Below are 10,880 nucleotides of genomic sequence, written 5' to 3'. Positions count from 1 at the left end.
GGAGAGCCAGCGCCTTTGTCTAGGGATTAGTATTCCCACGGCTGGCGTTGGCCCTGCCAGCTCTGTGCCCTGTCATCCCGCTTCACCGTGCCTGTGCCCATCTCCCCGTAGTTGGGCCCCTTCCCGGTGATCTGCGGGGACCGGGCCGTGGGCCGTGGGTCCCTGGGGTGTGAAATTGCAGCTTCCTGTGAAGCTGCCCAGGTGGCCGCGCTTGCAATGTCTGGCCTCCCCTTTGCTCCTTCCTGTTACTAATAACCAGCTGATCACGTGGCGTCTCTTTCTCTCCCACCTGCCGCTGCGGCCCTCGCGCCATTCGTTGCCTGGCGGCGGTGGCATTTCCCGGGCCCTGCGGCTGCGCTTGGTCTTCGTGGTTTGTGCACTGGGAACTGAATGTGCCGTCAGCGGGCTTGGGTGCTCCTCCGGGCGTTCAGAGCACCCAGGGGAGTGTCCTTCTTAAGTAACTGCCACCCGTGGCTCCGCCCCCGCAGTGCGGTGGGGTGGGTGGAGACGTGGAGCGGCACTGTGCCTAATTTGCTGGTGGCCGATGGTTCCTGCATGGCCCTGGCTTATACGTAAGTGAACATTCATTAATGTAAAATGACGTTGGAATGGAACGCCCATCTAGTTGTGTTTAGGAGGCAGAGCTAAGCGGGGGGCTGTGTATGTGCTGCGGCCACGGCAGCGTGCACTCACAGGGATAATAAGTATTTGCTCTTTGCTGGTGCGCCATGCCCTCAGCTCAGTGGCTACTGCCACTGCTTTTGCAAAGGTTCATTGAGTTGAGAGACCAGCTGGAGGCCACTCAGCAAGGGGCTGAGTGCAGAGGCCTTCAGACTCGCTGGCCCATTAGACCTGGCCTCGCTGGTAAACAGAAAACGGACCAGGAGGCAGGAGCCCTGACTCTAGGCCTCGCTCAGCCACGGACTCCTGTGTGGACAAACACCATCTCTCTGGGCCTCAGTTTCCTCACCAGTCGTGGAAGGGCCAGTGCAAATCCCCCAATTCTGTGGCCTAAGTAAATATTTGAACATAGAACGTAGACAAGTCCCATGATTTGCTAATGTATGCATCTCCCTCAGAACTTCATTCCGCCCATGGCTTGACCTGAGTTTGACCTTTGGATATTAAGATATTAAATAAGAGAGTCGTTTCTGTATATTTCATGCTTTATTTGCTGCAGAGGGATTTGCTGGGGAGCGGGTGCCCTGCTCCCAAGCCCAGCCGCCGGCCATGCAGCCCTCCATGGAGGCTCTCAGCGGCCAGTTCTCCCAGGAGCAGAGCGGCGGTCACTTGGCTGCTGGAGAAAATCAAGGTTTGTAGCTGAGTAGTGGCAGCAGGTCCCCAGGAGCTTATGAAACCACCTTCTAAAGCTGCCTGCGTCCCAGGGAGGAGGGGCACCCCCCAGGGGTTTGGCCAGCTCAGCCAGCCCCACCTCTACCCTCTCTGTAGCCTGGGGCAAGTCATTTAGCCTCCCTGTCACTGCTCGCTGAATTCCCTGCTCCTGGGACCGTGAGAAGGAATTAGTGGCTGTTTGTCAGCAGAGACCTAGCTTTGCCCAAGTAACTCAGGCGGCGACCTTGGACTGCGCAAGGCCAAATGGGGCTCAGGACTGCGATTTGCAGAGCGATGAACACAATGCAGGCTTGTGGCCAGAATGCATTGTTTTCCTCAGAGTAACCAGCAGCTCAGTGGGGTTTTGAAGCAGGGGAGGGCTGGTGGGTTGTCACCAGAAAGGTGTTTGGGACGCGGGCCTGAGCCACTGAGGGAGGTGCCCTGGCTGGGGCTGGGCTCCTGGACGCCACAGCCATCAAGCCGCCTGCTCCACACAGGGGAGGGCACGCTTCTGGGAGAAAACAGCTCGTTCTCGGGTGCAAAGCAGGAAAGCGAATCGCTGTCCCCAAACCCTGCTCAGACCGCTCGCTGGCTCCTGGAATGCTAACACGGGTGGTGGTGTCAGTGCCGGTGACGCCGCCCTTACCGCTCTGGGTGGGCAGCACTCGCTCAGCAGCCCTTCCACGGCGGCCGGTACTTTTCCAGCTGCCTGGAGTTCATCCTCATTTCAATTTCCACGGGAGCAGTGAGCTGTGAAATAGGCAGAGTTAACAAGGAGGGAGAGGCGGAGAGGGAGAGAGGGGGAGTGCTGAGGACCCCTGGGTGCCCTGTGGGCGCCCTGCCGCTTGGCCCCACCCTACCTATCCTCTGGGATCCTCTGGGCTTCCAGGGCCTGCTGGGAACTCTGCGCCCCCCCCCCCCCCCCCAGCCCGGTCTAACCAGGGGGCTGGATCCTGGAAGTTGCTGAGACCTTCTGGGAGGAGGATCAGCACACCTCCTCTGGGGGAGCTGTCACAGGAGGGGTGGGACTGGCAGGACCCTCCTGGCTTTTCATGTGGGGGACACACACCTCCCCTTCTCCTGAGGCTATGCCACCACGCACCAGGTGTCACCCTAAGGCCTTCAGCATATTATTACGCCTCTCGGTAGCCCTATGATGTAGAGACCATTAGTGTCCCCATTTTGCAGATGAGGAAACTGAGGACGAAGTGGTTGAATAACTTGCTTGAGGCCACACAGGTACTAAGTACCGAGGGATAAAATGGTAACCCAGCGGGCCTGTCTCCAGGGTCAGTGCCAGTGCCCACCAGGCTCTACTGCTCTGGCGCTGTGGGAACACAGTGAGCCCCTAGGGACCTGTCTGGAGACTCATCTCGCTGTCACCCCAGAGCTTCCTGGTTCACTGGTCTTGCTGCCAAACCAGCTCCCCACCCTCACCGACTCCCTGGGGCTGGGAATGGGCTCGGATGCTGCAGGGCAACCTTGGGCGGCCTGTGTGGGGCTCAGGTCCAGCCCGGCCTATGCCGTCCCCTGGCTGTGGTTGTCCTCCAGGCCTCAGTTTCCTCTGTAAAGGGAGGAGGCTGGGCTGGACGATCCATAGGGACCCTGGCCTGCCTAGCATGGTTCCAGGGAGATGGACAGGGGACGCGAGGTGCCCCCCGCCCCCCGAGCCTCCTGGATGTTACATTGGATGTAGCTTGTGCCGTGGAAACCTCAATGAGTGCCTTAGCTCTGCCCCCGGTGCTCGGAAGAGGGCAGCTCCGGGCCAGCCTCCCTTCACCAGCGGAAGGACTCACTCCCGTTCCCTCCTCAGAGCCCAAGGAGCCCCATGCGGGGCCACAGCACCAAGATGAGCCTCTGGGCTACATGTCGGACCTCACTGTTTGGGGACAGCATGCTGTGCGACCTTGGGGGCGGGAAGATCACGGCCAGGGTCCGGGGGAGGCGGGAGGCATGGAGTCCAGCTCGTTCTCCCCTGACCCTGGGTGACCTTGGCAAGGCCTCACTCGTCTCCTCCCTCCCAGGCCTCTACAGGGAAGTGCTCACGCTCAGTCCTGGGGCCTCTCCATTCTGCATCTGCCCGCGCCGGTCAGCGGCCTCGCCCTGTCCCGGCTTGAATTCATCTAATCGCTGGGGACTCCCACGTGATGTCTCAGCCCTGGCCTCTCCTGAAGTGCCCACTTCACTTACCCACCTGCCTGCACCGTCTCCACCCAGATGCCAACAGCATCTCAGTTTACAGGCCCCTGGCCTCCTGACCTTCCTCTTGTCACCCTGCAGCCAACCACAGGCTCCACCCCCCCGGGTGGCAGCTCCATCCTTCCGGTGTCCCGGCCGAAAAAGGGTTTTCTCTTTCCCCCTTTTCCACAACCCATATCCATTCTTCCAGCAAGTCCTGTGGGCGTCTACCTCCAAAATTTCCAGAATCTGACCTTTGCTCTGCCTCCACCACGACCACCTGGGCTGAACCACTCTCTCTTGGGTTCTGCAGCCTCCTCAGGGGTCCCCCTCGTTCCGCCTTCACCCCTTTAGCCTGTTCTCCATGTACATCACGTCCCTCCTCTGCTCAAAGGCCCCAGGGCTCCCAGTCAGCAGAGTGAAGGCCAGGTCCAAACAATGCCCCATGACGTCCACATCCCGCCTCATCTCCCTCTCTCTCCCCTGCAGCCCCTCTGGCCTCCTCGCTGTTCCCTGGATGCTCCAGGCCCACTCCTGCCCCAGGGCCTTTGCACAGCTCTTGCTTCTGACTGGAATCTCTTCCCCCAAACATTCCTTTGGTTCACTCCTTCATTCTCTTTAAGTCTTTGCACTAATACCACCCAATCATGAAGCCCGCTCTGATCACCCTATTTAAATTGCAACCACCCCCTTGCTTTCCCTGCTTTGTTTCTCTGTAGCGCTTATCCTACCTGCTATGGGGCACAGTGGGCTTATTATCCTACTCGAGGAATGTTGCCCATCCTGGCATCTGTTTCTGGTCCCCCATTGGAGCCAGGGAGTCAGGAGGGCTGCTTACGCGTCCGTTTTGTCTACTGCTCTATTTCCAGGGCCCAGAACCGGCCACACACACAGAGGGCTTAGGGTATTCATGGTCAGAATACATGAACGTGAAACTACAGTTGTGCTGGACACAGTCCAGGCTCGCCGGCCCGGACGGTCTGGGCACCCTAACCTGTTGCTAAAGGTCCTGGGCCCAGGTCTTCACACGAGCTGTCTCGGATCATCTCCCTCCTGTCGGGGCCTGCAGCTTTCCCCTGACAGTCTCCTGCCTTCCCTTGTGCTGCCCAGAGTCAGGTCTGGCCAAGTCCCTGCTTGGGACTCCTGGTGGCCCTGGCCCAGCAGGCTTTGCGGCCCTGTTGCCTCTCAGGCCCCAGGCCTCGAGGACCGCACACCCACCAGGTGCTTCCTGAGCAGGGCCGTCGCCTCCCTGTTCCTGTGGCGGGAAAGCCCTTGCTCTAGCTCTCATGGAGGGGCTCCTCGTCATTCAGGTTTCAAAGGCAATGCCACCCCCTCCGAGAGGCCTTCCCTGACTGCCCCGTCCAATCCCACTCTCACTCTCTGACACTCCTTTACTCGGCGCCTGAAACGGTGCACTGTCTCATGTCGGGGCCTGCCTCCCCACCGCATGGGGCTCACTACTGGACCCCTGGCTTGCTGCTGAGCCCTGGCGCGTCCGGTGGCTGGCCAGGGGCGCCCACCAGGTGTCTCTGCATTGGCCGCCTGTCCGCTCACCTTGATAACTTGGTTGTCTTCCTCCTCGGTGAGCTCCTCGGGGTCCAGAGGACCCACCTCTTCAGACCGCTGCTGTTCGCCCAGCGATTTCTTTTGCTCCTTGTTCCGCTCCTTTTCCTAGGGGCAGAGCACAAATGGCACCAAACCCGCCCTCCCTCTCCTCCCCAGATGGCCCTCGCCTGCTTCTGCCCCGGGTGCCAGTGGCCCAGCTCCCTCGGGCCACAGCCCCCTTCTCCCGTGCCTCCTGCACGAGTCGCAGACTCCGTGGCCCAACACTGGCCCTCGAGTTGCCCACCAGCAGGTCAGCTTGCAGAGGAATCTGGTCCTTTGAAGTTCAAACATTGCACCCAGATTGTTCCTGTTAATTAAGTTAAAATGCTGAAAATAATGGCTGCCCTGCATGCATATTAAGTGTGAAAATGTGTTTTTCTTAGCAGAGAACCTATAAAAAAGGTGGAAGACAGCCTAGCCTGTAGGGCGCCAGGGGGCCCGAAGCTGGAGTCCCTGGGAGGGGATTTATAAGAGGGAAGGCAGGGAGATGGTTGATGGAGGAGGGAGCTTGCAGCTTCTTCATACAAACCCCGAGCCGGGCAATTGCAGGGAGCAAGACCGCAGAGCAGGTTCACGCAAAGCGTCCTGTGGTTGCCGTTTTGCTGGTTTATGTTCTACTGAGTTTGGCTCTTTCTGTCCAGCCCCCATCTCGCCTGGCACCCCACTGGCCAGGCCCGAGCACTCAGACCAGACCCGCTGCGCTCTGGCCTCTTAACGGCACTCCTGGGGTTCAGCTCGGGCCTGCCCTGGCGGGCGGTTCTAGAACCGCGGTCGTCTTTTCTGGAGAGGGACCGGGGTGAGGGAGGTGTGTCCCTGAAGGAGGGGTCTGGGTCCAGCCTTGGCTCTGCAAGGGCCGCTGCGCAGGGATGTGGATGCCTGTCCGGGACAGAGGGTGCAGATACGGAAGCCGGCCCCAGGCCACGCGACCTCCCAGAGAACAGGGAACTGACTTGGGTGTTTGTCCCAGCGGGGCCTCGGCCTCAGACGGGCGGGACGTGCCAGTTCCATTTCTTCATCTCTTCGGGTGAAAGAGAACCCGTGTCGCACAGGCACTCAGAACCCCTGTGAGTCACTGGGCCCTAATTGGTTTGGCTCAGTGGATAGAGCGTCGGCCTGCGGACTGAGGGGTCCCAGGTTCGATTCCGGTCAAGGGCATGTACCTTGGTTGCGGGCACATCCCCAGTAGGGAGTGTGCAGGAGGCAGCTGATCAATGTTTCTCTCTCATAAATGTTTCTAACTCTCTATCCCTCTCCCTTCCTCTCTGTAAAAAATCAATAAAATACATTAAAAAAAGAAATAAAGTGAGTCACTGGGCCCGGCTAGTGTGGCTCAGTGGTTGAGCGCTGACCTATGAACCCAGGAGGTCAGGGCACATGCCCGGGTTGCAGGCTCGATCCCCAGTGTGGAGCGTGCAGGAGGCAGGCGATCAATGATTCTCTCTAATCATTGGTGCTTCTCTCTCTCCCTCTTCCTTCCTCTCTGAAATCAATAAAAATATATTTTAAAAATAAATAAAGTCACCGGGAGGCAGTCCTGCGGCCCAGCTGTCCTGCAGCTGCCACCTGGTGTCGCCTGGGCTCTGAGAGAAGGAGGCCTTGGCCGCTGCTGGACGTTTGCCCACCGGGGCCCCTCCTGGTCTCCAAGGCGCCAGCTCAGTCTCACCTGCCCCCGGGGCTTCCCAGGTGCCAGCCCGAGTGCCTCCCCTCCTGGGACTCAGCACGAAGGACAGGGCACCGACTGGGCAGTTAACCAGCTAGTGACTTCCCCACGGGTCTGTCTTGACTCCCAGGCCGGCTCCTGAAGACGGAGGGCTTGGACTTCCCCGTACGTCTCCCTGTGTGCCGGCCTCTCACCCAGATGCTGAGCGAGTGCGCACTGACGTGGTAACTGGAGACTCCTCGGGAGGTGGGTGGCCGGGTGGGAAGAGATGCCCCTGACACTGAGTGGCTCTAGAGGAGTGGAGGCCAGGGCGGCGCTGGAGCCTGGTCCCGGCCCCCATGCTGTCCCCGTGCCACTGGCAGAGCTGATCAAACGCAGGTTGACTCTAGATCTAGCACCTCTTCAGTGCGAGCAGGGCTGTGTCACCTGGGCCACGGCGGTGGGCACTGGGCGGTGGGCACTGGGCGGTGGGTACTGGGCAGTAGGCCATAGGTCGTGGGCACTGGGCAGTGGGCCGCAGGTGGTGGGCACTGGGCGGTGGGCCATAAGTGGTGGGCACTGGGCAGTGGGCACTGGGCAGTGGACTGTGGGTGGTGGGTACTGGGTGGTGGGTACTGAGTGGTGGGCACTGGGTGATGGGCACTGGGCGGTGGGCCATAAGTGGTGGGCACTGGGCAGTGGGCACTGGACGGTGGGCACTGGGCGTGGGGGTTCTTACCTGCATCCTCTGGAGCTCGCTGTGCGTGAAGATGGGAACAAAAGCTTCCGTCTGGGAGGCCAGCAGAGCGGCGACGTGAACCACCAGCAGAGCAGCCAGGGCCTTGCGGGACACCATCCTGGAGCTGGGCGACAGGGGCTGCTGTCACTGGTGGGGGCGGTGATGGGTGGCTGCATTGGAGGCGGGAGCGCTGGTCCAGGCCCCGGCTGTGTGACCCCGGCTGTGACAGGGGCCTGCATGGGGCTTTACCAGGTGAGCTCAGGCCCCTCTCTGCCCCACAGCCCTGAGAGCTGACCACGCACCCGGCGAGGCCGCCTGGCCCCTGCCCGCACCAGGGCAGACTCATCCCACGTGGCCCTTCTCCTTGTTATAGGTGAGGTCTGCTGGGGCCCCAGAGGCTCCTGATGTGGGAGGGGCCTCGTGTCTCAGAGAAAAAACCCCTAGATACCACAGAACCATGCCGAGGCCTGGGGACCCCGCCCCTGAGCCGATCAGGGTGTGGGAAGGATGGACCAGGCCCAGATGCCCAGCTCTACTCCAGGGCTCGAGGGAAAAGCACTGACTGAGACCTTCTGCCCAGGGGAGGCAGAGCCAGACAGAGCCAGGGTGAGGCCCCACCCGCTGGGCGGCACTGGCTCTGGAACCAGCCCCTGCCCAGCTCCTGAAGCAGCTGCCTGTTCGCTGTCATGGGAAACAACAGGGGGCACCCCTCTCTGCAAGCCGTCACCCCACACTTCAGCCTCCACAGTGAGGAGGGGGGAGGCCTGGGGCCCCTCTCGCATCCAGTAAGTGGCTTTGTCTGGAATGCAGGCAGGAGGGTGGGCTGCAGAGACCTGGCAGGGAGCAGTGGGCGTGGTGGCCACGGGACTGAGACAGGGCTCAGAGGCTGGGCGGGCAGGGCCGGCCGGGAGTGCCCCAGGGGGGAGGATGTGGTCTGCTTGCTGGATGCCCCTGGGTGATTCCTTCCTTGCCCTCCCGAGTGACCCTCATGCCCACCTGGGAGCAGGTGTGACCTGGGGAGGGAGGAGATGTGGGGAGGTGGAGGGACGCATTCAGGGGCGGGGGTGGGGGGGTGGGGTGGGGGCTGGAGACTGGCCTTCTGAGGCGGGTGCTTTCCCCAGTCCCCACCGCATGTTGCCTCTGGCCACAGAAGGCAGGGAGGGGCCTTCTGGGCCAGGCCTGCGGACTCGACTCCTGGCACCAGCGTTCCTATGCTGGGTGGGCTGCCAGGCCCCCAGACAGGGAGGGGTTTCAGATAATGAGCTTCCGGGGCTCACCTGGGCAGGGGTGGGGGGGTGGGGGGTAGGGGGTGGGACAGGATCTGCTGTACAGGAGAGCCCTGCCTGAGCCGGCCTCTTGCTTCTCCTGGGTCCGCCCTGTCTCTCCCCGGAGAGAATCTTCCAGGCTGTATCCTGCCCCTCTGCCAGGCCCTCTCTCTCAGTCCTCTGAGGCCACCTGTGCCCAGCGGACACGCCCTCTGTGTCTTGCCACTCTGGTGCCCATCCTACTTTCTCTCCTCTTCTTGATAAAACTCTATGAGCAAGAACACCAGCGCCCAGACACCAAAGCTTCCAGGCCAGGAGCATACAGGTTCCCCAGGGCGGGGAGGTCCTGAGGGGACAAAGGCCGGTGGGGGTGGGGAGCCCTGAATTTCGGCTCCTCCTATCCTTCCCCTTAGCAGTCTCCCCCCACCTCCCCCCGCGCCCTTCCCAGAGGAGAGGAGACGCCTGTGTCACAGTGAAGCTGTTCCATTTCCTTCACGGAGGTGCTACAAACCCTTTTCATTCTGTGTTGGCATTAATCTACTCCATAAGAATCAGAATCAATAAAAACTGGAAATAAAAAAGGCAGAATCCAATTGCTGCTCATTTTCTTGATCCAACTGGCAGTCGGCATGTCCCCTACACGCACTGGTGTCCTGGGCACAGAGGGGGGCGGGCTGAGCTCTCCGCTGCCTGAGGGCTGACTTCCCATCCCAGCACCAGAGGGGTGGGTGTTGCCTCCAGCCCATCCCCTCCCACCCACTCCGGCCCCTCCAGAGGAGGCCAGGCCTGGGAGCCCCAGGGACCTGCCTTTCCTCTTAACGTCCAGAGCAAAGCTTCCGTGCCACAGGCGCCCTGGGGTCCTGCTGAGCTCTGGCTGGGGTTTCTGGCCGGCAGTCAATGGCACCACTGACCCCAAACAGCCTCTATGCTGCCAGGAATTGCACCCACCTGCCCCCTCCGGCCTCCACGCTCAGGGCGGCCCCGCTTCTCCTTACCTGCGTGCCTTTAACCTGCCACCCGAAACCAGGGTGCAGCACTCAGTTGGACCCCACTAAGTATGGAAGGTGGCAGAAGGGCTACCCTGGGGCTCATGCTCACCCCCCTTCCATGGCTACTCACAGTGCGAGCGTGGTCAGCGTGGGCCTGGCGGAGTCGCTGCTCGTCTTCTGTGTCCGCCTGGCCTGACGGGCCCTTATATACCTCCAGTCTCCCCTTTGGAGCGCATTGACCTTTGGCCACACCTTTGGGGGTGCTGGGTGGGGAGCCTGGATTCTTGGAGCTCGTGGAAACAACGGCAGGCCTGCCACGCCATGGCTGGGGCTTTTCCGGAGGCCTCTTCCCTGGGCCGCGGCCAGGGTTCGGTGGAGGCCAGCCCCACCAGACCTCCTGCCCATGCAGACCTCAGCGCCCGCTGAGGGTCGTTCTACGGAAAGCCCTTTCTCTATTGTCCCTTCCATGTGGGGTCATCAGGCCAGCCCTGCTGACCGGAGTCTCTGTTGAGTCTTCCCCCTGAAGCTCCTCTCAGAGAAAGGGCTCACGGTGGGCGGCTGCGTTTCAATCCAGGAATGAAAAGAAAATGACAGTCCAGACCAGCCGAGCGCCAGAGGCTCGGGGAGCCCGGTCACCATGGCACATGCATGCGGCGTGTGGGGCAGGAGGGTTACCGGCACATGCGTGCAGCGTGTGGGGCAGGAGGGTTACCGGCACATGTGTGCGGCGTGTGGGGCAGGAGGGTTACCGGCACATGCGTGCAGCATGTGGGGCAGGAGGGTTACCGGCACATGCGTGCGGCGTGTGGGGCAGGAGGGTTACTGGCACATGCGTGCAGCGTGTGGGGCAGGAGGGTTACCGGCACATGCGTGCGGCGTGAGGGGCAGGAGGCTTACCGGCACATGCGTGCGGCGTGTGGGGCAGGAGGGTTACCGGCACATGCGTGCGGCGTGTGGGGCAGGAGGGTTACCGGCACATGCGTGCGGCGTGTGGGGCAGGAGGGTTACCGGCACATGCGTGCGGCGTGTGGGGCAGGAGGGTTACCGGCACATGCGTGCAGCGTGTGGGGCAGGAGGGTTACCGGCACATGCGTGCAGCATGTGGGGCAGGAGGGTTACCGGCACATGCGTGC

General features: G+C 61.4%; 1 protein-coding gene across 2 annotated transcripts; it reads right to left on the bottom strand.

Moving 5' to 3' along the window:
- Positions 1-1,156: 1,156 nt before the first annotated feature.
- Positions 1,157-9,927, bottom strand: MLN (motilin). Of its 2 annotated transcripts, none has more exons than XM_059699691.1 (5): positions 9,878-9,927; positions 7,494-7,617; positions 5,065-5,181; positions 1,979-2,082; positions 1,157-1,297 (listed from the first exon to the last, which is right to left on the bottom strand). In XM_059699691.1, exons 2-4 carry the CDS (start codon positions 7,608-7,610, stop codon positions 2,002-2,004), a joined length of 315 nt encoding a protein of 104 aa, XP_059555674.1. In that variant the 5' UTR covers positions 7,611-7,617; positions 9,878-9,927; the 3' UTR covers positions 1,157-1,297; positions 1,979-2,001. The 2 variants fall into 2 exon arrangements, with proteins under 2 accessions (XP_059555674.1, XP_059555675.1); XM_059699692.1 differs by having other exon boundaries at positions 1,157-1,294.
- Positions 9,928-10,880: the final 953 nt, after the last annotated feature.

This window comes from Myotis daubentonii, chromosome 6 (genome assembly GCF_963259705.1).
Source record: "Myotis daubentonii chromosome 6, mMyoDau2.1, whole genome shotgun sequence".
Taxonomy (NCBI): domain Eukaryota; kingdom Metazoa; phylum Chordata; class Mammalia; order Chiroptera; family Vespertilionidae; genus Myotis; species Myotis daubentonii.
Note: the sequence above shows the minus strand (reverse complement) of the source record. Positions and strands in the feature narration are given on the sequence as shown.